A 24,473-nucleotide genomic window follows, 5' to 3' on the forward strand; every position below is an offset into this window, starting at 1 on the left:
AGCGAACAATATGTCAGAAATGACTATTATGATTATGCGGTTTACATCCAACCCGTGTCAATAAATTCATGTGAGCGTGGCTCTGATCTTCTATCGTTTCCAGATGGTGTCATACAATATACAGCAATGTGTCATGTTGAAGGATGCTCGTCAACCCCACATCTACTTAACTGGCACTCCTCCCTCCTTCAGTACCTCCTCCTCTCTCTCCTCCCAGGTTTTGTTACCCCCATACAAACAAGATAAAGCAACGTCTCATGTTGAAGAATCATTGTCAGTTCAAACATAACTCATCCTTAACCCGTCGTTCCTCCCTTCCCGCTCTTCTCCCAGGACCCCATACATACACAGTGTGTGTGTGAGGAGACATCTGAGGCTCATATTGTTCTTGTTTCCCACAATTCCATGCTGCTCGCTCCGGTGCTTAACATAGTTGGCAGCTCCCTTCATCCTCCTGACTACACAGTCGGGCCTTTTCTGAAGATGGCCAGACCAGGTGCATATTCTCTTCCAGATCCAACTCTGTTCTGTTCTTGTACTGAAGCTGTCCAGCACCACTGCTCAAGCGTGTCCAACACTTTCACTGAGGAGAGAGAGTGAGAGAAAGAAGAGACGTCAGAGTGAGAGGAAACATTTGAAGAGTGGAACAAAGACACCAGCAGAAAAAAGTACATATATATATATAAAAATATCTAACCGTACTATCAAACATCCACACCCAGTTCCATCCAAACCAACTCTACATCCAAACCCCAAACGCCAGTTTGGAGGTTCCACCAAAACAGCCAGATCCGGCAAGTGTGACTCACACAGCCACATGAGAAGCAGTCTTACTCTGTATAGCTGTCTTAATTACAGCTTACTTAACTCTTACATTACAGAGAGCAAAGCCAGTATTGTACACTATTTGAGCTCAATGTTATGTGGAATAAAGGCACTGTATTTATAAAAGGGACAGAAATAAAGAACATAAAAGCCAAATGAACATATGTCAAACAATGGTTCCATCTTGTGCTTGGACCATGTAAAGGCGTGTTAGATTCCTGCTACAATACTGCCACGTCGTGGATCTTCGTAAAACATCTACCCTCAGACGGATCCAGTTTAGCATTTCCCACATGAATGGTTAAGGTTAGGAAGATGATCCTAGATCTGCACCTAGGGGGAAACTTCACCCTGGAGCCAGAAACACACTGGGGTTGTGTTCATTAGGCACGACATGAAAAAGAATGGAATGAAACCGGCAAATAACCTGGTCCAATTACAAAAGCACATTTTTGTTTTGTGTTGCAAAACATTTGAAACCAACCCGATCTCATGTTATGGTAAATACATGCACGTTTTGAAAATGACCAACACACTTATTTCATCAGTATTGCACAATTTTAATAAAACAGTGCTTTTCCCATATAATTATTATTTTTTTTTTTAAACACAGGTGGTAAAAATCTAATTGAAACAAATAAATTACATAGTAAAAAGCACTTGAGAATCCATTTCATTTTACATCGTTAGTGTGAAATGAACCCCATATGAAAATAGCATTGAAAGTTTGCATTCATAGAATTTAATTTATAGATATATATTAGCTAAATAAACCTTTACATTTTTCTATTCCCTTCCCTAACTCGATGAAAGCGAATAAGGTTTACAGCTTCTTAGCATTTGTGGCGTGCCCTCAATTTCATTCTTGATTCTGTTTAACGGTATTAAAAAACCTTTCAAAACAAACAATGCCTCATGACAATCTCTGGGGAAGTAAAACAAATAAGAAAAATAAAAGGTAAAGGAGATATAAATTAAGATGACAAAAGTGAAAAGTCAGGATTAAACCTATTTTTTTTTTTTACAAATGGCTGAATTTCAGAATGATATTTGACCAAAAAAAGCAGCACATTTGCAAGCGGCCATCCACACCCACACACTAACAAACACCCCAGAATGCAGAGAACATTCCCAACAGACAGACACACAGTGCATAGTACGCAGGTCGGTTTAACCTAGTAAGGTAATTGGAGCAGCTACCCTCTGCTCCCCACTCTACTTAACAAGAAAATGTTCCGCCTGCTCATTTGTTGCCATGGCGACAGATCGAGCCTGGTCTGGCCGCTTGGCAGAGGGAATAGAGATATGAGATATAGTGCTTGGCAGAAAGAGATATGTCGACATAGATCGATAGAGAGACTGTAATGGGAAGCCCTTTTTTAAAAATGTTTTATAGGCCAGACAATAGGAGTTGTCTCCATAGAAATAGAATGACCAGAGCAGACCTTCTCATTCAATTCAACATCATCTTTCCCTCTCTCTTTCCTCCTGGTGTAATGATATGGTTGACAGAGGGTTAACTACCTATAAAGCTACTAAGAAGGACCACTTTGGAGAGGGCACAAAGAGAGGCATTCTGGGTACAGGATGGGGGGAGGGGAGCATCAGGGATCACATTGTTGTTCTATTGCACATTTACATTTTTGTTTCACCTCTTTTCTTCTCTCCTCCGACTTCTTTTTCTGGAGATCTCGTTCTCAAACCTCACAGTTCAAAACAGACAACAAAAGCAATGTCATAAATAACCCTATACTGTAGTCAAATGAGAAAGAGCTCCAAAGCAACCTGCCGCAAAAACAATATAATAATAATAATAATCCACGAGACAACAGTGACATTATTAATAACAATGATCAAATTAACAGAAAAACAACAACGACCATTTGATATAATAAGCAAAAAAAATAAAAAGCAACAGTAATTTGTTGAATATCAAAAAACAACCTTTGTAAAATGAATTGTCATTAATTCGAAGACAAAAACGTGTTTAAAACATCCAAGGCATCGACAGTGAGGAGGAATACCAAATCTATAATAAAAAAAGTGACAAGGTAGGGATTCACAAAACTAAAACCCAAAAGAACAGCACTTGAAACTAAGAGAGAAACCAGTTTGGTGAACTGAGGACCGATGCATCTGTACAAGCTTTTGGCAGTCTTGAGTGGAAAAAGTCCCAGACGTGAAAGACTACGAAACACATACAATGCAGTGTTCTCTAATCAGATCGTTCCTCCACATGTAGGCATGTCACCACACAGGTAGTGTTACCACCACATCAGTCTATCTGAGCTTTTCCTGATCGAGAAGTCCTTTCCACGTCAATATTGCATTGTCCCAATCACTCATTTTATCTCCTTCTATTCACAACATATCAAACTGCAGAGAGCAGAGAGAGCGCAGGGCGGTGGCCAAGCCGGGTTGCATTGTGGTTCATGTAGTCGTGCGTTGCCAAGCATCACGCAGTGTTCTCGTTTTTAAAGCCTACACGGCTGGGGGCGTGGCTATGAGTTCCCACCTGATGAGTCTGTGTGCTGTGACTGGCTGAAAGTGCTAACAGGAACAGGAAGAAGCCAGGGGAGGATGGCAGACGGGAGGGGGAAAAAAAGTCATGGCGTTAGAGAGAGAGAGATGGCATGGCTTTCATATCCTACTGTATAGCCGTGGGCGTGTCAGAGATAGGTAACCCTGAACGCATCACAAGCAGGTTAAAGGGAAGAGGGAGAAAACACGGGAGAGAACCTGTCCCTGAAAGTGTCAAGATAGGAGATCCTGTTCCATGAAACAACAAAAAATAAGTTTGTTTCAAGACAAATGCTGCTAAAGCAGGTGTCACAAGAGGGCGTAACATGTCCCTAGAGCGCTAGGAGCAGCTGAGGCCTCGTACTTCTGTTATGTTCCCCTCACCCTGCCAGTAGAGGAGCAGTCAGTCTGTCTTGTCTGTCTGGCCGTCCGTCTTAGCCATAGAGATAACTAGAGGGTGCACTTGCCATAACGGCATAACATGTTGTGGGCTCCCTTTCTATCTTCGTGGTCTCAGTGCCAGTCCTCATCTTCCTCGACGTCATCGTCTTCGTCAGATGAGTCATCGTTAGCGCTGTCTCCTCCAGCTGCGTTCCCCTCCCGTGCCCCGTTCTGCCGCGCGGCCAGTAACGCTGCAGCCTCTGCTGCCGCCTGGGCCTCTGCCCTCTCCTCCGCCTCCTTCTGCCTCAGCGCTGCGGCCTTCTTCTCCTGCTCCGCGTGGCTCTTCATGTGGGCACTGCGGCTCTTCACCTTGTAGAAGATCCTAAGGGGAGGAGGAGGAGGAGAGGGGCAGCGGTTAGAGGTCAGAGAGAAGGCTGGGTTGGCTTCACTGTTAGCTTTCGTATCTGTGGACAAGCACTAGCTCTAATTTGATAACCCCGTCGCAGGAAATGTAAAACTTTTTACTGTATCTGAGGTTTAAAAAGGCTTCTGAAGATTATAAATTCGACTTGATTTTCCCTTTTGAAAAATGTCCATTCATTATAATCCACATTTCTTGTTGCTGCATGATTATTTTCCTGCTGTAAAAAACTGGCTCAAATTAAGATCCTACATCTGTATGGTGTTGGTTCACAGTAGACAAATAGAAGGTCCGCACTTCAATTTGAAGAGTGTAGACCTCCTCTTTGCACAAGCACGGTACTGTGTGTGAACCTGAAGGAAGGAGAACTGACGAAGTCCAAATGCCAGAAACATTTGTCCATGAAATATTACTTTTCCTAACTTCATATTCGAGGTTCCCAAAACCATACAAGGCTTAATTCTAGAATTGGATGAAGTGTAACACCATGCCAAGGCAGAATACTGTAGAGTAGTCTGCAGTATGTGGACCAGTGAGGAATCGGATATGGGATAAGAGCTGCATAGACTGGGGGAATAGCATGCCATATCACTGCTGTGTTTCAGTTGCTAGGAGACGGTTGAGAATAACAGAACTGCGGTAGCTAACTGGACGAGCTCTTCAATCAGAGTCAGTCAGCACTGCTTGATTTTTTTATAGCAGGAAGCTCAAACAAACACCCAGGAGCACTTTTCACTATATTACACATGCGCACGTACGCACGCACACACACACACATCGCTCCGAGCGCTTCCCAAGTCAGTGTTTCTGCAACCAACAGCAGCTCCCAAGATTCCAACCTATTCGAACCAACCTGTACAACATTGCAGTTACCCTGCAGAACTTGTCGAATCGCAGTACTCTTTGATCAAGGTCTCCCCTCCAATATGCAAATCACAACTACCAGTCCGTACCGCTGTCGGAGTAACATCCGTCAAAATCACGAGCGGTGTGCTATTACTGTAAATACAGAGTGGACAACTTCTACTTGTAAACATAGACAAAATGCTTTATCCAAATCTGGAATCTCAAGACTATCTTTCCCCCCCCCAACTACCTTTAATCAGCACCACATCCAAGAGTTCGGACAACTTTGACACAAATGACGACGCCATGTTGCTCTGCCTATTGGCATCTAAGACATATCTTAGATATGGGGGCTCCTGAGTGGCGCAGCGGTCTAAGGCACTGCGTCTCAGTGATTGAGGCGTCACTACAGACACCCTGGTTCCAATCCAGGCTGTATCACAACTGGCCGTGATTGGGAGTCCCATAAGGCGGCGCACAATTGGCCCAGCGTCGTCCGGGGTAGGCCGTCATTGTGAATAAGAATTTGTTCTTAACTGACTTACCTAGTTAAATAAAGGTTAAATAAATATATCTCAGACACTGACCTGTCACACTTCTTGCAGGGGAACTCTCCCTCTGGTCCGGCAGGGCCCTTGGTCCCTGATATGGTCCCGGTCTTGGGGGCCGGTCGTGGTTTCGAGGAGGCGCTGGAAGGGAACTGAGGAGGGAGACTGACACGGGACGACGTCTGGTCTCTCCTCAAGCCCTCCTGACTCTTCAACACCAGGACTGCTCCAGCCTGCACATACATTTGAAATACTTAATTTGCTAAATGATTTAAGCATGCAAAAGATCAATTCGATGCAAGGACACAGGCATGGATACAAAAAGCACCCTCTCCTCCACATTGCCAAGCTGCCCAATAACCATGACAGCTGATCAGAATCAGACACAGGAGGTTGGTGGCACATTAATTGGGGAGGATGGGGCTTATGGTAATGGCTGGAGAGGAATGGTATCAAATACAAATTATTTCCATGTGTTTGGTCCGGGTTTGGCCGGTGTAGGCCGTCATTGTAAATAAGAATTTGTTCTTAAAACTGACTTGCTGTTTTGACTTCTTTAAATAAAGGTTAAATAAAAATAAATAACATTTTAAATTCCATTATCCCCATTCCAGCCATTACGAGTCATCCGCCGCTCAGCAGCCCCCAGTGATGTCAGAGCAGTATCTTGCCAACTGCACCCACAACTCTGGTCAGCACACACACACCTCCCAGCTGGAGTCAAAGTAACCTAGACATTGTGTACCTGGATAGTACAAAATAAGTACAACATAATAAGGCAGTTTTTTTTTTTTTTTTTTTTTTACACATCTTACAAAACATAACAAAGCTTTATGTTTCACCTCAGGCCATATTTTAAAACCATAGATTTCTACCAGGTCACCAACTAACAGCAGAAATGGGGTCAAAGGTTTTCTGAGTCATTGTTTGCTCACAGAGTCAAATTACGCAACATGGGGAGTGGGGAAGCCAGCCAAATCAGCTGTTCGGTATTTAGCCACTAGACGGCAGCAGACCAAAGAACACCGCAGCTTGGTGTCCCTCGCCACTGTTCTACTCTGAACTCAGTCAAGGCAAGTTCAAAAGTGCAAATATTGTTTACTGCATGGGGTGTTGATTACACAAGAATAAAAATATCACATACATCCATGCTCATTCATCTTCTAGTCAGTGTCTCCTCTACTCAGGAGGAGATGCTCCTCTACACAGACACAGTTCCCCTGCATCTCCCACTCACGTTCTCAGTGGCCTGTACCTTCTGTGTCACCCTGTTTGGACTGGAGCCCCACTGCATCCTGTCAGCTGACACCTCCCACTTCCTGTCATCTTCGTCTTCCTTCCGAGATTCTAATCTCTGAGAGCACTGTTGGTAGAAAGAGAGAGAGAGGTATTTTCTCAATTAGATATTGCTCACTTCCTGGATCCTCTCTCACCTCACTTTGAAAAAGTCAAAAGTTCAAATTGATGAGAGCGAACATGGATGGAAATGCGCTCGCTTGAAATGAGACGGTCCTTCACTCGTGCGTCATTAGGCAAACTACGTTTATAAATGCGTAAAGTGCTCAAAACAAATGAGTTTTTAAAGACATTTCATGGATAAAAGGATAAGTAAAAATGATTTGCTTCCTCGCCAAAAGGAGGCTTTCAAGGAGGGGGAGGACCATCTTCCGTTTGCCTACTAACGATCTGACCCACTCCTCGATCTCTTATCGGAATTCTGGGTCACGGAGGAGAGAGGGCGGACTTTTGCCCAAACGAGAAAGCGAGAGAGTCACTGTAGAAAGGTTGTTTATGTAGCGTCGTTTCTGTTGGTAGGGAGATGCAGAGATGCATTTCATTGTTCTTTCAGGATTGTTTATATAGTATACAGTAGGCTGTACAGTAACAGGGTATCCCACACAGTACATTTTATGAAATACGTATGCAATGCTGTTATGAATGTGTTGTGAATGTGTTATGAAATCCGTATATAGGTAGCCCTCAAATAAAGTCTTACCAACAAATCACAACTTGTGTCCTAGGTTAAAATGGGTGGCTGCGAGTGAGTCAGCACCTCTACACTAAATCATTTTCTCTGGGTGTGCGCCAGCTCATGTTTTTTTATTATGCTTTTTATTTGGCTGAGGGAGTGACATGATTTTACTCACTTTGGGGTTGACTTCTTCCTCTGTTCTTGTCATGCTTATATATATATATATATTTATATATTATAAAATGTGCTATGAAGTCCTTAATGCCGGTACCCTTCAATTGACTTCAGGACATGCTTATGAATGGACTGTGTACGGGCTATGAATGTGTTAGATATGGGCCATGAATGTGTTATGAAGTCCTTATGTAGGTAGTCAATCAACTCACTTTGAGGTCCAGCTCCTCATCGGTGTTCCTGCTCTCAGGTGGCTCTGTGTCTCCGTAGATCAGAGCGCCGTTCCGACCGATCTTTACCTGTTTCTTACAGGTGTAGTAGAACTCCACACACTGAGCCACCGTCTTCGTGCTCACCTGTGTACCAGCGACACACACAGAAACACACTTCATATCTAGGCCCATTACAAGGTTTAGAGCAGAAGACACAAAATCATCAACTCAACTACAGTACCGGTCAAAAGTTTTAACACACCTACTCATTCCAGGGTTTTTCTTTATTTGTACTATTTTCTACATTGTAGAATAATAGTGAAGACATCAAAACTGTGAAATAACACATATGGAATCATGTAGTAACCAAAAAAGTGTTAAACAAATCTAAATATCTCCTCTGAACAGTTGATGTTGAGATGTGTCTGTTACTTGAATGCAATTTCTGAGACTGGTAATTCGAATGAACTTATTCTCTGCAGCAGAGGTAACTCTGGGTCTTCCTTTCCTGTGGCGGTCCTCATGAGAGCCAGTTTCATCATAGCGCTTGATGCTTTTTGCGACTGCAAAAGTTCTTGAAATGTTCCGGATTGACTGACCTTCATGTCTTAAAGTAATGATGAACTGCCGTTTCTCTTTGCTTATTTGAGCTGTTCTTGCCATAATAGGGCTATATTCTGTATACCCCCCTACCTTGTCACAACACAACTGATTGGGTTAAACGCATTAAGAAGGAAAGAAATTCCACAAATGAACTTTTAAGAAGGCACACCTGTTAATTAAAACACATTCCAAGTGACTACCTCATGAAACTGGTTGACAGAATGCCAAGAGTGTGCAAAGCTGTCAAAGGCAAAGGGTGGCTACTTTGAAGAATCTCAAATAGAAAATATATTTTGATTTGTTTAACACTGTTTTGGTTACTACATGATTCCATATGTGTCATTTCATAATTTTGATGTCTTCACTATTATTCTACAACGTAGAAAATAGTACAAATAAAGAAAAACCCTTGAATGAGTAAGTGTTAAAAAAATGTTGACTGGTAGTGTATATCCTCCTGAACAAAATGACTCACCTGGGAGTTTTTTGGGGGACAGAGGCAACCTCTCAGTAACCTTTGCAGCATATTACAGTAACCAAGTAGGAATGGTGAATGGGAACAGATTAAGCAAGGCCCTCAGTTGACTTATTTATGTGAGCACTGAGCAGCCCATGCCATTTTTATTTATATATACATACATAGACTGGCACATACCAGTTTCTGGACCATGAAGAAGTCTTTCTTATAGGCAGCGATCCCTTTGTTGAAGTAACGTCTCTCTACTGAGGTCCAGCTGTCTGACCCTGAGAGAGAGAGAGAGAGAGAGAGAGAGAGAGAGAGAGAGAGAGAGAGAGAGAGAGAGAGAGAGAGAGAGAGAGAGAGAGAGAGAGAGAGAGAGAGAGAGAGAGAGAGAGAGAGAGAGAGAGAGAGAGAGAGAGAGAGAGAGAGAGAGAGAGAGAGAGAGAGAGAGAGAGAGAGAGAGAGAGAGAGGAGAGAGAGAGAGAGAGAGAGAGAGAGAGAGAGAGAGAGAGAGAGAGAGAGAGAGAGAGAGAGAGAGAGAGAGAGAGAGAGAGAGAGAGAGAGAGAGAGAGAGAGAGAGAGAGAGAGAGAGAGAGAGAGAGAAAGAGAGAGAGAGAGAGAGAGAGAAAGAGAGAGTTAGATGGACAGACACTGACTGGTGACTGTCTGCTTCTGTATGCACAGGGTGGACACACCCCTGACTGGTTCGATAAACAATGGTTCTCTGTCCTCTGCTTTGGATTACCCAGTCACAAACCCAACTACACCCCCCCTCATCATCCACCCCCCCTGCTCTCACTACACTCCCATTCCAGCAACACTCCCCTGCCAGATAACAACACCCCCCCCCTTCAGCTGCCATTGTTAAAAGGTTGGCACACCTGTTAATTGAAACACATTCCAGGTGACTACCTCATGAAACTGGTTGACATAATGCCAAGAGTGTGCAAAGCTGTCAAAGGCAAAGGTCAAGCTTCCTAGCTGAAACAGTTCTATCAAGTTTGTGCATATGTTATGACAACATTGTGGGCCATTTTTGTTCGTTATGGAATTCGGCTAGGGTTTTGCCTGCTGTTCGGGTACATTTTTTCTGTAAGTAAACCGAAGTCTACGCACCTTCGTCTGTGATTGGTGCCGTCCCTACTGTTAACCAAACATCATAGTTAGACGTAAAATTGGGCGACTAAGATCTCTTCGGCAAAAACGTGAAAATTAATGACAGATTGCTTGAGTTATCCTAGATTAATTCTGACTATTTTGACTGTGGCGTCTCAATATGGATAAACAGTACTATTGCCGCTTTCCTCTCGTTTTTCAAGCAAAGGTATTTTTAAGGGAGTATGCAAGCACACTCGTTCAGTTCGTCTAGCCGAGTTCTGACGCTAAAGCCTTGAAGCTGAGAGGAGCTCTGGAGACATCCCTGCTACTATCCTGAACAAAAATATAAACTCAACATGTAAATTGTTGGTCCCATGTTTCATGAGCTGAAATAAAAGATCCCAGAAATGTTCCATACGCACAAAAAAGCTTATTTCTCTCAAAGTCCGTGCACAAATTTGTTCACATCCCTGTTAGTGAGCATTTCTCGTTTGCCAAGATAATCCATCCACCTGACAGGTGTGGCATATCAAGAATCTGTTTAAACAGCATTATCATTACACAGGTGCAGCTTGTGCTGGGGACATAAAAAGGCCACTCTAAAATGTGCAGTTTTGTCACAACACAATGCCACGTCTCGAGTTTTGAGGGAGTGTGCAATTGACATGCTGACTGCAGGAATGTCCACCAGAGCTGTTGCCAGATCATTTAATATTCATTTTTTCTACCATAAGCCGCCTCCAACGTCGTTTTAGAGAATTTGGCAGTACGTCCAACCGGCCTCACAACCGCAGACCACGTGTAACCACGCCAGCCCAGGACCTCCACATCCGGCTTCTTCACCTGCGGGATCGTCTGAGACCCGCCACCCAGAAAGGTGATGAAACTGAAGAGTATTTATGTTTGTAATAATGTCCTTTTGTAGGGTAAAACTTATTCTGAGTGGGTGGGCCTATGCCCTCACAGGCCCAGTCATGTGAAATCCATAGATTAGGGCCCAATGAATGTATTTCAATTGACTGATTTCCTTACATGAACTGTGACTCAGTAAAATTGTTGCATGTTGATTTTATACATTTGTTCAGTATAGAAAATAGAAAAATAGAAGAAAAAGGCCCCATGCAAGCAAGCACACAACACAGGCGTGCCTGCGGGAATGCACTTTGACATACTCCAGTGAAGTTTGATGATTCTGACTCAGTAAAAGGACCCACAGAGAGTTATGCACACAGGCCTGCCTGCAGGAATGCACACACAACATCCCAGTGTCCCAGTGGACACAGTAAGAAATGACCAGCGCCCATAGAGCTAATACTGCACAGATAGCGTCTTAATCTATGACATGACAAACCTGAGTAGTGGTAGTCTCCGAGGCGGTGGTCCTTAGGGAAGACGGAGGTTTTCAACAGCAGGAAGGCCAACGCTCCCTGAACACAAAGAACAGCATTTATCAACCCAATCGTTCACAAATGAACTCTCAAGAGTAAACACGTAGATCAACAGCTCACGGGACACTGAGCAATACTGGAAATCAAAGGGCTGGATGGTTGGTTTCCAGAGCGCACACGCTGATCAGAGTAATGCTTGACTGATTCTTTGATATTGATGCTGATCTGTTGGTAATTGTGATGGGATGGATTAACCTGGAGAGCTACTGTAAGAGAGCAACAGCATGCCTCCTGATGCTGGAGAGAGACAGAGAGAGAGAGAGAGAGAGAGAGTGGGCGCACCGCACACACTGAGAACCACCCTCGGTCTCCTTGACAACAACATGGTGCCACTACCATAAAGCCCTCTTCCTCTATCTTTTTCTCCATCTCCCTTCCTCTAACTCAATGTCTCTCTCTTTCTCTCTGAACACTCTGCTGAACATATGTGACCTTTACTCCAGTGTGAGTAAGAGAGAGCGTGTGTGTGTGTGTGTATACTGTATCAGTGTATACGTCTGTTTTCTACATTGGGCATATGGAGCACTGGGCATATCTTATAACAAAACAACACACAGATTAGGGCGACCGAATGAATGGGCACAGTCATTATGGGAGCTCTTTCTAGAATGCCCCTTAAATTCTGTTTAGGCGCATTTTTAAACTGTCTCCATGGTTAAAGTAGTAATACCTTTATTTAATTGTTGTAAAAAACAGTGAGCGTGCTTCATCTTACATCGAAATATGACATTATTTTGACATGGGTCACGTGTTACTACATTACACAAACGAACGTTTTCAACTGAGCAACCTTTTTGCTACATTGTGCACTAATGAACAGGCCCCTGATGTAAGCTGATCTGGCTGATGCTGAGGGGGCGAGGGATGTTTAAGGAGGAAGCGTTGCCTAGTCTGTGCCCAGCTGAATCATATCTTGTGTAGGCTACATGTGAACTCTCAACGCAGTTACTGAAGGCAATCTCCAAACTATCTTTATGGCTCTGGCCGAGACACAAAATATAACCTGCAGCTACTCACTATTAACAAAATGTCTGGAACATTGTGTCCACAAACGTGCTCGAGGAAATAGACATTTGCAACATCTTTCCATGATGTCACAATAACAAAAGCGAGTGCACGGGCTTGACTCATCAGATTTGGGGGGGATTTGGTCCACCGCGGCACTATCCATGGTGCTGAATCTCTGCTACTACACAAAAAAATGGTGCGTAAAAAAACAACCCATTTTGGGTTAGCTTGTAACCCAGCGCTGGGTAAATATTGGACAGAACACAAACTGGGTTATTTTGACCCAGCCAGTTGGGTGGTATGGATTACCCAAACAGGTTCATTTAACCATTGCCTGCAGGTTAATATTCACTTTAATGCTGCGTTGACCCAGAAACCGGGTCTTCTTTATTCTAATTGATAGGTTTTTTCCAGGAGGCTTGGCCAATTAAGGGCGTGGCTTTCAGATAGTTATTTTTGGCCGCCCGTGAGGGTAAACGTCATTCTGTTCATCATGTTAACTTCGTACACTGCAAATAAAACTGATCCTTGAACATTTTTGCACTTCACATATTCTAATTTAACATTAACAACATTATTATTTACATACTGTAACAAAGTGGTAACTACCCCAGCACTGGGATATGCATCAGAACTGCTAATCGTGTAAACCTAATTTTTCAACAGGATGCTACTTCAATCAGGTAAAAACTATTGAATGAGACCAAAAACGTGCTACGATTCACTGATTTTGATGATAGTGAAATCGTGAAAATAAGTTTGTCTTGCCTACATAGATGCAAAGGGAACATGGCTACTAGGAGGAATAGTGAACTCAATAGCCCCTGTGCTGTATCATACCTGTTACATATTCACCACACAGTTTACACAGCCCACCCCACCCCTCACCATACCATACACCATTTGTGTTTGCAGTAGGAAGAGAGTGCTGCGCTACAGTAGCCACAGAGTGGCCATTTGGGTTTGATTCCCGCTGGGGACACCCATACGTAAAATGTATGCACAGATGAATGTACGTTGCTTTGGATAAGAGCGTCTGCTAAATGACATATATTATTATATTATGAATGTATTGTGTATACATTCGGAGGTGGTATAGCTAGCTGTTATTCTAGTAGGATGTTGGAACACAGCCACGGTTGTTCTCAGTAGACACAAAATGGATGAGAACCATCACAAGCAGACAGATACAATCTGCAGTTGTCCACTATCAAACACTCTTTTTCTTTTTCAACCCATTTCGCTACAGTGTGCCCGAATGAACACAACCCAGCTCTCATCCCCTCCCGGTCATCCCTTCTCAGTCAACATGACCCATCATGCATTGCTCACCATGATGTCACCCTTGCACTCGTACAGGCAGTGCAGCACCAGCTCCTGATTGGTCCCTCCTCCGTGCAGAGCGCTGGAGCATGACAGGTGCATGAGGTCATCCACTGGAGGGAGAGAGAGGGAGGGAAGGAGATGAAAGAAAGAAAGAAAGAAAGAATGAAAGAAAGAAAGAAAGAAAGAAAGAAAGAAAGAAAGAAAGAAAGAAAGAAAGAAAGAGATTGGGATCAAGATAGCGTGATCAGCCCATTGTTGTCATTGGTTTCTTCAAATCACCACTGAATGTTTGATTCACTGAGACTCATTTAAATTTGACAAATACCAACCTGATTATTGACAGTATTAGGACAGAGTATTAAAGATGTCTCAGCTGATATGCTAGTCTGTTACCTCTCTCATGGTGTCCAGGTTTAGCCTCCAGGTCGTGGAGAGGAGCCCAGACCAGCTCAGCCTTGTGATGGTCGTGTTTGGCCGCTGAACGCTGCCTCAGCACTGGAACCTCTGCCTGGTACCGGACGCCGATGTTTATACGCCTGAGATGACAGAATGTACAGTCAGTGGCTGGTTGGGAAGACAGAGAGAGGGGTTACATTTGTTTGCATGAGGTACCATCTTCGCCCTGCTTTGGCATAGCCTTCTGTGGAGGATACAGCCTTCTGCGGAGGATACCCCTGATCCCAGAGGCTAACACTCTGGGATCAGGGGTATTCAAATCTCACCCTACGAGGTCCAGAGCCTGCTGGTTTTCTATTCTACCAGATAATTAACTGCACCCACCTGGTGTCCAAGGTCTAAATCAGTCCCCAACTAGAGGGGAACAATGGAAAAACGCATTGGAACTGGCTTTGAGGTCCAGATTTGAAATTGGAGGGCTCTAAATCATATTATTGTCATTGACAGGGAAGCTTTTGTAACTACTGTAAATGTTCCATTTAAAATAAATATCACGTGAATAAACGTTCTTATGCAGACATGTAGCTACCTAGGGGTCGGCTGTGTTGCAGAAATAAGCCAAAGCTAATCATTAAGAAATAAATCTCTGCACCCAAATCTACAGGGTAAAAATGATGCTGTTAGTCTATCAGATTACCCCTCAGGATACTCCAAATATAGCTAATGGCTGCTTTGGAAACCATCTGGACCGCAGCCTCTATTTTGCCTGCTCCCTGCCTGTGCACAAATTGCAAAGGCCTGCAGACTGCGAGCACAGTTCAGGCCCTTCCTCGCAGAGTGGGCTAGCTGTGGCGCATTCAGCAGGGCACAACGTTGTAGAACGTTCCGAGAGAAATATAGGAGGCCTATGTGGAATAAAGAATCACGTCAGTTGTATTCGCTACATTTCTATCTGCACCTTTCACAAAGATTGCCTGCTGAACTAACCCTGGTAATGAGCTGATCTGGGTGAAGACTAAATGGACTTGTCTAACAAGAAGCAATAGTTGTTGTTTCCCCATTGTATTACGTTTCAAAACATAAACTGCGGCTACTCACTTAACAAAATGTCTGGTACATTGTGTCCACAAATGTGCTCGAGGAAATAGACATGTGCACGGGTTTGACTACTCAGATTTGCTCAACCGCGGCGCTATCCATGGTGCTGAATCGCTGCTACTACACTCAAACAAATGCTGGGTTAAAAACAACCCAATTTGGGTTAGCTGGTAACCTAGCGCTGGGTAAATATTGGACAGAACACAAACTGGGTTATTTTGACCCAGCCAGTTGGGTTTACGTGAATAACCCAACATGTTGGGTGGTTTGGATTACCCAAACAGGTTAATTGAACCATTAGTTGGGTTTATATTCACTTTCATTCTGCATTGACCCAGCAGCTGGGACTTCTTTATTCTAATCCGTAGGCTATTTTCAGGAGACGTGGCCTATTAGGGGCGTCTCTTTCAGGTAGATATTTTTGGCCACTCATGAGAGTATATGTCATTCCTGTTCATCATGTTAACTTTGTACACTGTAAATTCAAATGTTCCTCTAATATTTTTGCAATTTACATATTCCAATATAAAATGTATAACATTAGTATTTACATATTGTAACAAAGTGGTAACTATCCCAACATTGGAGAACTAATACTCGTGTGTACGCCTCATTAAAAGCTACAAACGTGTCAGTGTTCAACCTTAACATGAGATAACAATACAACAGAACAGCTGAACCGGAATGAAATGTGACTCTCACGGGGGGCCAAAGATAACTATCTGAAAGCCACACCCCAACTAAGCCACTCCTCCAGTCTTCTGATCTGACTCACTGGGTAATATCCTAATAACCCAGCATCAAAAACTCAACCTGGCTGTTTTTAAAGAAAACAACTCATCTAAGTGACCCAATGCCTGCAACCCAGCAGAGGGGCCATCCCTGTGACAGAGTCACCACAATAAGCGAGTTATTATAAAGACAAAAACCTTCCGATATCCCCCTGAGCCAGGTGCAAGGGGAGAGAAAAGGGCCAACGAGCTGCCTGTCATCTTTCAGTCAGAGGTAAGCTAAAAACAAAATGTCATTTTAACTAGGCTGTAGGCTACTAACTTCACAATACTTCAGGTCTACATCCAAACTATGCTACATCAACAAATTGTGCGGTGACTTTGACGGAACTTTGAGTCGATGAAATTGTGACAAATACAACAGGAAATCAGTAGATTCCTGTCCGTGTTGAACGGGAATACCGGGATATTACAAAGATGGTTGTAATTTTCTCTGGAAGAAAAATGTATAGATTTTCAGGGAAATATTAAACCCTAGTGTGGGTTCTGTACTCACGGTTCTATACTGACTGGAGTGGCCTCGCCGATTGCAGAGAGGACTGGTGGGGTTATGTCAACGCTGTCTGAAAAACACAACAAAAAAAACGTATTACCCCGGGTAAGTTGACTGAGAACACATTCGCATTTACAGCAACGATCTGGGGAATAGTTACAGGGGGGAGGAGGGATGAATGAGCCAATTGAAAGCTGGGGATGATTAGGTGGCCATGGTGGCCAGAAATTTAGCCAAGACATCAGGGTTAACACCCCTACTCTTACAATAAGTACCATGGGATCTTTAGCGACCACAGAGAGTCAGGACACCCGTTTAACATTCCATCCGGAAGACAGCACCCTACACAGGGCAATGTCCCCAATCACTGCCCTGGGGCAATGGGATATTTTTTTAGACCAGAGGAAAAAGAGTACCTCCTACTGGTCCTCCAACACCACTTGCAGCAGCATCTGGTCTCCCATCCAGGAACCAACCAGGACCAAACCTGCTTAGCTTTAGAGGCAAGCCAGCAGTGGGATGCAGGGCGGTATGCTGCTGGGTGAACTTTCTCATTTACTATCCTTATATCTCTTCCTTATCTTCTTACAGCAGAAGATATTTAGAACCACAGATTTTGAGTAACTGAGCTAACCTCATGCATATTACTCAAGAAAAGTTTATATGAAAGAATAATGTTATGGTTCAACTCCCACAGCTACAGTTCATTCTGAGCACAGCTTGTTCAAACCATAATGTCTGGTTTCCAAGTCCCAGACTAAGCCTTTCCCTGGACTAAAAAGCATGAACGAATTTTAGTCCAGGACTTGTCTTAAGCTGTGTCTGGGAAACTGGTGCCAAATGATCTACAACCCCCAGTCGGACCCAGGTTGAGTTATGTTTGGACTACAAATCCCAGTAGGATTTAGATAGAACATCTTTGAACTACAACCCCCAGTAGGACCCCAGGTAGTGGTACTCACTGGATCTCAGCAGGCTGCGTGTGGCTGATTTGGGTGTTATGGGTGGAGGCAGACCCTGGCTGGAGACAGCAGCTGCAGCAGAGGAGAGGAAGGTAGAGAAGTAGAGACCTGATCCCCCTCTCACAGGGCTGAGGATGGGCGGGGGGGTGTAGGGGGGCATGGTCAGGGGGTTGTCAATCAGCCGGACAGGGGAGCGGAGGTGGCTCTGGTAGGGAGTGATGCTGGAGTAGACAGGAGGGGCGATGAAGGTGCCAGGTTTGGGTGGCGGGATGAAGAGAGGTTCGGGCCGGGGACGCCGTTTGGACTTTTTTCCGTCGTCGTCGTCGTCGTCCTTCCCTCCCTGGGTTCCGCCGTTCTAAAGGAGGAGGTAGAACATCAATACAAACATACTTACATAACTGACAACACAGCACTGTTCCAATGTCCAAACTAGCATACACCAGTTAGTAAGAAGAGATGTATTGTAAGTGAGTTGTTTATCTGGTCAGATACTAAAGAGAGACGATACATTCTACAATATGTAGAATTATCCTCCCATACATTACATGTCCAGTTCACCCCCAGCATGGTACTTGTACAGTACATATTCCCTCACAGATTGTACTGTATGTACAGTACAGTAGTAGGCTATATCTCCATCAATAGCGTGGATAACCCCTGCTAATCTGCTTGACCTGAGCTGAGGCAGTAGGGGGAGGGAGGTTCGGATTGAGGGCAAGGGGGGAGAGAGAACATGGGGGAACCAGGGGAGAGTGGGGTGCTGGATAAGGGGGAGTGGGAGAGAAGATGGTGGCAAGATATGAGGGATTATAGGAGGAGGTATGAACCAAGCTCCTTAGTTAGGTGTGAGGGGAGGGAAAGACTTCCTGGACCCACCTGTCCTGAGCTGTCCGTCAGAGAGTTCCTGAGCGATCGTCGGCGGGTGACGATGACGGAGGGTTTGCGGTCCATGCTGGTCATGTCCTGGAGCGTGGAGGGGCGCTGTGGCCAGCCTGTGCCCAGGATAGAGTGCTCCCTGTCTGGGGAGGATGAGGACGAGAGGGTGTCTGGCCTCCGTACGGGGACTGACACAGGGATGACCAGGGGCATCATGCTCTCATCACGAGGCCGCTTGGCGCTGTGGCTTCCTGAATCTCTTTCCATGGTCCCTCGCCGTGGCGCTGGTCTTTGGGGGCTCCAGGGTCTTTGGGGCTCCTCCTGCGGAGGAGACAGACACATACACACATCATCCCATATCGAACTTGAGGCAACCTGAACAGGCTTCCTTTACAGACCAAATGAGCAACCATAGCTATTCCTTACTACGTAATGTATTACCTTTGTATTGTCGTGTTGAAGTAGAGGTACGGAAAACCTGTTTCAGCAGAATCATACTGCCCGGAAGCTAACAGAAGTATATTGCCGGGAAGTGACTTTCCATTCCCTAAATAAACAGTCTAAAATTAAGTAAGGTTGTTGCTCATCCCGAGTGGAGTATTTGATCAGCTGAAGTGAGTGAGTGAGCGTGGCAGAAGCCTATAGGAGTGAGCATGGCCTGGTCCTGGAGCCCTATTCCCTGTCTATTCCCAGTGGAAAAGTCAAGCCTCCAGGCCCAACACCAGGACAGGAGAGACAGGAGAAAGAGGCATACATTCTGCTGAGCACTGCACCCCCGGCCCCCGACACCGGCCCCCCGGCTTCTGCCTGTACCCCTCCCCAACAGAGTTCCCCCAGGGGGTGGAATTTCAGCCCAATGGTGGAATGAATGGGGGAGGAGTGCAGAGTGAAATGGGTCCAGTCAGCATTCAGCAACGTAGCGGTCCGTTTTTATAATGTATATGGTAAGGCACGAGGCACCCACGTGGGAGTGCACCGTTACTAGCTAACTGCACAGTCACGTAGGGGAAGACCAGGGCTGCATATCGCAGCAATACCATCATCACTCACCATGTTGTAATGTATTATAAAGTAATAGGTCAAAACTTTTCGAGCAGTTTCTTTACACAAAAAGATCAGGAGCAGTGCTTATTATCGCTCAATGTACCTGAAGACCGTGAATGACTAAAATGTAGAAAAAAAACTAAACAAAAAAAAATGCACTGTGATGCTCTGTCCTGCAAAATCAATCAGTTCTACTGTAATTATATTGGGTTGATGACTGCTTATTCTGCTCAGCAAAGTGCTAATCACTCATAAACAACAACATGTCTGACTCAGTTGGCTTTGGCAGATGCATTAAGGTTTTTGTTTGTTGTAATTCGAGATAAGGCAGCCATAATCTCTCTGCAATTATACCCAGGTAAACAACAACAAAATGGACATTTTAACATCTCTTAAAGATTCCTATTAATGCAGCTCCTACAGACCAATAACTCTTCAGCACTGTGTTCTCGAATAGATTTGTAAGTGAGTGCATGCATGAAAAGTTGGGTTCGAATTAGGGGTGTGCATTTGACAATATTTAAATAATATCATGACATTTTTGAGGATAGACAGATAGTAAAAAAAAGTATGATTTCCCCCCCCCCCCCGTCGCTAAAAGCAACAGTGAACTCGCTAAAAGTTCCGCCGTGAACTGATTCTGTTTCGAAAAGGTTTTCTGGTGAGTGTTTTGCATTGGTCGGTGTCATGTCTTGTGGAAACTCTGTTAGGTGCGTGCCTGTAATTGCTATTTGAAGTGGGGAGTATAGCATGTCAGGGTAGGCTGGAGAGCTAAATGTTGGTATGTCATGGTATAATATCCTTGAAGGATAAATCTAATTTAATTCATAAATAAGCTTTTTCATTGTCAAAATAGGCCGACAATTTTTCTCTCTCCAGAACATAACTCACTCAAGTAATCGAATACTAACTTCCATTCAGATACCCAGATATCTGGATAACAGGGCTCATTCCTAGTTAAAATTGAGGGTAGGATATCCCTGTTAAATCATGTAACTACACTATAACCTTCAAAGCATTACCACAAGCATCAGGACATGCAGCAATATTTACCTTGACGATGTGTGGCGGTAGTGACTCCATCTCTGAGGCTTTCTGGGCCAGTGTCTCCAGGTTAACCTCCTGGGAAACCCTTAGTTTCCTGCATGTGCTCTGAATGACCCCTGTAGGGGCCAACTGGGCAGCGTGGACCTCTTCCACCTTGGGGGCTCCACCTGGCCCTTCAGAGGCCCCGTTCTGGGCCCCATCAGATGGGATTACAAAAGGGTTGTCAACTGGTGGTGGTCCACCTTCCTTGGAGAGTCTCCTGGACCGTCGAGGCTGCAGCTGGGGAGGTTGGAGCTGCGTCTCTCTGTGGGGGAACTGGGGATCTGTGCGGGGGGGAATGTGTGGAGAGTCTGGGGACGTCTCCTTGAGGTCTGGGGGGGTTGGTGGAGGAATGGTCTCCTGGGAGTGCACCAACACGGGCGGCTGGGAGAGAGGATGTGGGTGGGTAGGTGGGTTCTGGTTGCTGGGGTAATATTCTAGTACATGTTGTGGTTGTGGTTGTGGCTGCAATTGCTGTATTTGGCGTCGTTGTTGTATTCGTTGCTGTATTTGCTGCTGTTGTATTTTCTGCTGTTGCTGCTGAACCATTTTCTGCTGCATCTGATGGTGTTTTTGTTGCATTTGTTGTTGTTGCTGTAATATTTGTTGCTGTTGACGTTGCTGTATTTTCTGCTGCTCCTGTTGTTGCAGCTGCTGCTGGAGCTTAGGATGCTGTGGGGGTTGGGGATGCTGTGTGGGTTGGGGATGCTGTTGGGGTTGGGGATGCTGTTGGGGTTGGGGATGCTGTTGGGGTTGGGGATGCTGTTGGGGTTGGGGATGCTGTGGCGGTTGGGGATGCTGTGGCGGTTGTTGGGTGTAGTTCAGATTGGGTAAAGTCCTGTTGCCCCCCTGAAACACCTGGTAGTAGCCAGCCGTTAGGTGCTGCTTGGGCTGGCCGAAGGCGAGCTGGAAGGGCTGAAGCACGGAGCTGCCCCCAGGGTTGGATGTGCTGTGCTGCTGGGCGTTTAGAGCACCAGGTTTAAGGGTCTGTGGGAACGCCTGGGACTGGGACTGCTGTTGGGAAGTATGATGCTGCTGTTCCCACTCTAGACTATGAGCCTTGGCCACATCCATAATGTCTCTGTAGGCCTCTCCTCCAGCAGGGAGAGAGTTAGGGTTAACCACCTGCTGCTGCTGAGGCGGCTGCTTCTCTGCAGCCCTACTAGGGGGCTGGGGCTGCTGTGGTTGCAGGGGTGAAGGCCCCTCACGGATCTGCTGCTTGACAAAGGCATTCTGGACCTGGGAACGTGAGTCACCGACACCCCCTAGGTACGGAGCAAAGTTCTGCCCCCAGTTAGCCATAGTGACACCCTGTGTCCAGTTCCCAGTCCCAGTTCTTTGTGGAGGATGCGGTTGGGCTGCTGGGTCCTGGTGAACCCACTTCATGGGTACAGTCTGTTGGTAATGTCCCCGACTCTGGTCTCCTTTCTCTGGGCTGAATATCACTGAGTTGAGGTACATACCAGTATGGGCGGCCTCTGGGTTGGAGGTTGTGGAGGTGACGGTGCCTGCAGCCTCACTCTGCCCAGGACCAGGCCCTGAGGCTGGGGCACCAAGGGCGTAGTAAGAACCTTCTGGATGCTGCTGAGAGGACGTCTCCTTCATCGCCACTCCTTGGTCGTTGAAAAAAGAGATGCGCTTGCCTGTTCTCTTACTGTTGGGTTTCTGCTGGGGTGGTAAACTCATGGCTAGCATGAATAACGGGGCGAGGTTGAGGTGGGGGGGGGCTATGGGGTACTAGGTGCATAACAGTCCCCCAGCCACACAAACAGCCAACATATGTCCCCTTTAACTGGCCCAATCTGAAGACAAAAGGAATAGAATGTTCACAGAACACACCCTAGGAGAGGGGGTTGCATATTTGAATGGAAATCATCAAATCACATGTGCAACCAACAGCCAGGGAGTTGGACTAAACGTAGACAAAAACCCAATCTTCTTCCCTTTATCTCCTCTTCCTGGTGTATTGAGAGGTTGCCGGTGCTGATAGAGATGTCTGGATGTCCACTGGCCTCATTCATTTATGGGAGACACCCTGTGAAGAGACCAGAGTGGTCAGGCATGTTTTACAGGGCAGTCCAGAGAGGTCGAAAACACAAGTCTTAATGGTCCTATTGTAAAAGCTGCCTGCAGCCATGTGAAAACCTGCTATGGCCTGGGGGCCTTTCCAACACAATGGAGTACCAGGGAGATGTATTGGGTTGGGTGGGAATGAAAGCGTGTGTGTATATGTGGAGTGCGAGATAAATTCAAGAGAGGGTTCGGACAGCAACATTGAACATGATGATATTGGCCTGGGCAGTGATAATTCAGATGGAACATAAAGCAGGTGTGATGCCGAGACTCAGATCGTTCACTTTAAAATGTATGCCAAACAAAAACCAATGATTGCAAAGTTAAACGAACCATACAACTCCATGCACAAGGACAACTTTTAACAATTTCCACTACATTTTATGCCGTCTTTCTGTTAACAAACTTTGCATGTACACGCCAAGTAAATACGTTTTTGTAAAATGTTCTGCAGATTTTTTTAAAAAGTAGTCCAAAGAGCTGCATAGTTTCTTTAACTTCGCAATCATTGGTTTTGTTTGACATACATTTTAGGGCTGACCCCATTTAGTCGACTGGTCGACTGTTTGGTCGATAGGCTGTTGGTCGACTGAGATTTCTTTAGTCGAGCAGTAGCAAAGACACCTGTCCGATTTGCGTCTGTCTGAGTGGACTGATCCATTGTGGAGGCCATGAGGAATGGGGATGGCGCAGTCCATCACTCCAAAACGTGCTACTGAAATTGTATATGGTTATATTGAATAAGAACAATGGTGCAACACTATTAAAAATATTATTGCCTCCCGGGTGGCGCAGTGGTCTAGGGCACTGCATCGCAGTGCTATGCTGCGCCACCAGAGTCTGGGTTCGCGCCCAGGCTCTGTCGCAGCCGGCCGCGACCGGGAGGTCCGTGGGGCGACGCACAATTGGCTTAGCGTCGTCCGGGTTAGGGAGGGTTTGGCCGGTAGGGATATCCTTGTCTCATCGCGCTCCAGCGACTCCTGTGGCGGGCCGGGCGCAGTGCGCGCTAACTGAGGGGGGCGGGTGCACGGTGTTTCCTCCGACACATTGGTGCGGCTGGCTTCCGGGTTGGAGGCGCGCTGTGTTAAGAAGCAGTGCGGCTGGTTGGGTTGTGCTTCGGAGGACGCATGACTTTCGACCTTCGTCTCTCCCGAGCCCGTACGGGAGTTGTAGCGATGAGACAAGATAGTAATTACTAGCGATTGGATACCACGAAAAATTGGGGAGAAAAGGGGATAAAATTAAAAAAAAATAAAAAATAAAAAAAATAAATAAATATTATTTTATAACAAATGCGCTTTCTCCCGTGTTGGATAGCGGGCGCTGTCCGCGGTTCTGAAACACAATCAGTGTGTTGTTGAACTGGCGTCTTTTCCTAGACCATGTTGCTATGTGCATAATAGCAAAGTTAACCAGCATACTGGTGTTGAGAACAATGCGACGGAGGCAGCGGCAGAGTTAGGAAACGAGAAAACAACCCTTGCCTTAGTTGTCTAAGAAAGGTGAGGAAACCAACTTAATTAGGTCTATAATCAACAGCCTAACTGTTAAATGTGTCTGGCTTTATAAATCATCTATATATACAGTGGGGAGAACAAGTATTTGATACACTGCCGATTTTGCAGGTTTTCCTACTTACAAAGCATGTAGAGGTCTGTCATTTTTATCATAGGTACACTTCAACTGTGAGAGACGGAATCTAAAACAAAAATCCAGAAAATCACATTGTATGATTTTTAAATAATTAATTTGCATTTTATTGCATGACATAAGTATTTGATCACCTACCAACCAGTAAGAATTCCGGCTCTC

General features: G+C 45.2%; 1 protein-coding gene across 3 annotated transcripts in view; it reads right to left on the minus strand.

The window, feature by feature from the left end:
- Nucleotides 1-1,364: 1,364 nt before the first annotated feature.
- mideasb (mitotic deacetylase associated SANT domain protein b) overlaps nt 1,365-24,473 on the minus strand; it is a 36,124-nt gene continuing 13,015 nt past the window's right edge. For 2 of the 3 annotated variants that reach the window (XM_071365371.1, XM_071365369.1), the window contains exons 2-13: nt 20,556-22,623; nt 18,459-18,779; nt 17,583-17,937; nt 16,624-16,690; nt 14,236-14,378; nt 13,849-13,952; nt 11,412-11,487; nt 9,158-9,246; nt 7,900-8,043; nt 6,779-6,904; nt 5,581-5,774; nt 1,365-4,108 (exon numbers count right to left, since the gene is read on the minus strand). In XM_071365371.1, coding sequence (XP_071221472.1) covers nt 3,859-4,108; nt 5,581-5,774; nt 6,779-6,904; nt 7,900-8,043; nt 9,158-9,246; nt 11,412-11,487; nt 13,849-13,952; nt 14,236-14,378; nt 16,624-16,690; nt 17,583-17,937; nt 18,459-18,779; nt 20,556-22,283 — 3,597 coding nt within the window. In that variant the 5' untranslated portion in view covers nt 22,284-22,623 and the 3' untranslated portion in view covers nt 1,365-3,858. The remainder of the gene's footprint in view (nt 4,109-5,580; nt 5,775-6,778; nt 6,905-7,899; nt 8,044-9,157; nt 9,247-11,411; nt 11,488-13,848; nt 13,953-14,235; nt 14,379-16,623; nt 16,691-17,582; nt 17,938-18,458; nt 18,780-20,555; nt 22,624-24,473) is intronic. The other variant, XM_071365372.1, reaches the window with a different exon arrangement.

Source organism: Salvelinus alpinus, chromosome 25, assembly GCF_045679555.1.
Source record: "Salvelinus alpinus chromosome 25, SLU_Salpinus.1, whole genome shotgun sequence".
Lineage (NCBI taxonomy): Eukaryota > Metazoa > Chordata > Actinopteri > Salmoniformes > Salmonidae > Salvelinus > Salvelinus alpinus.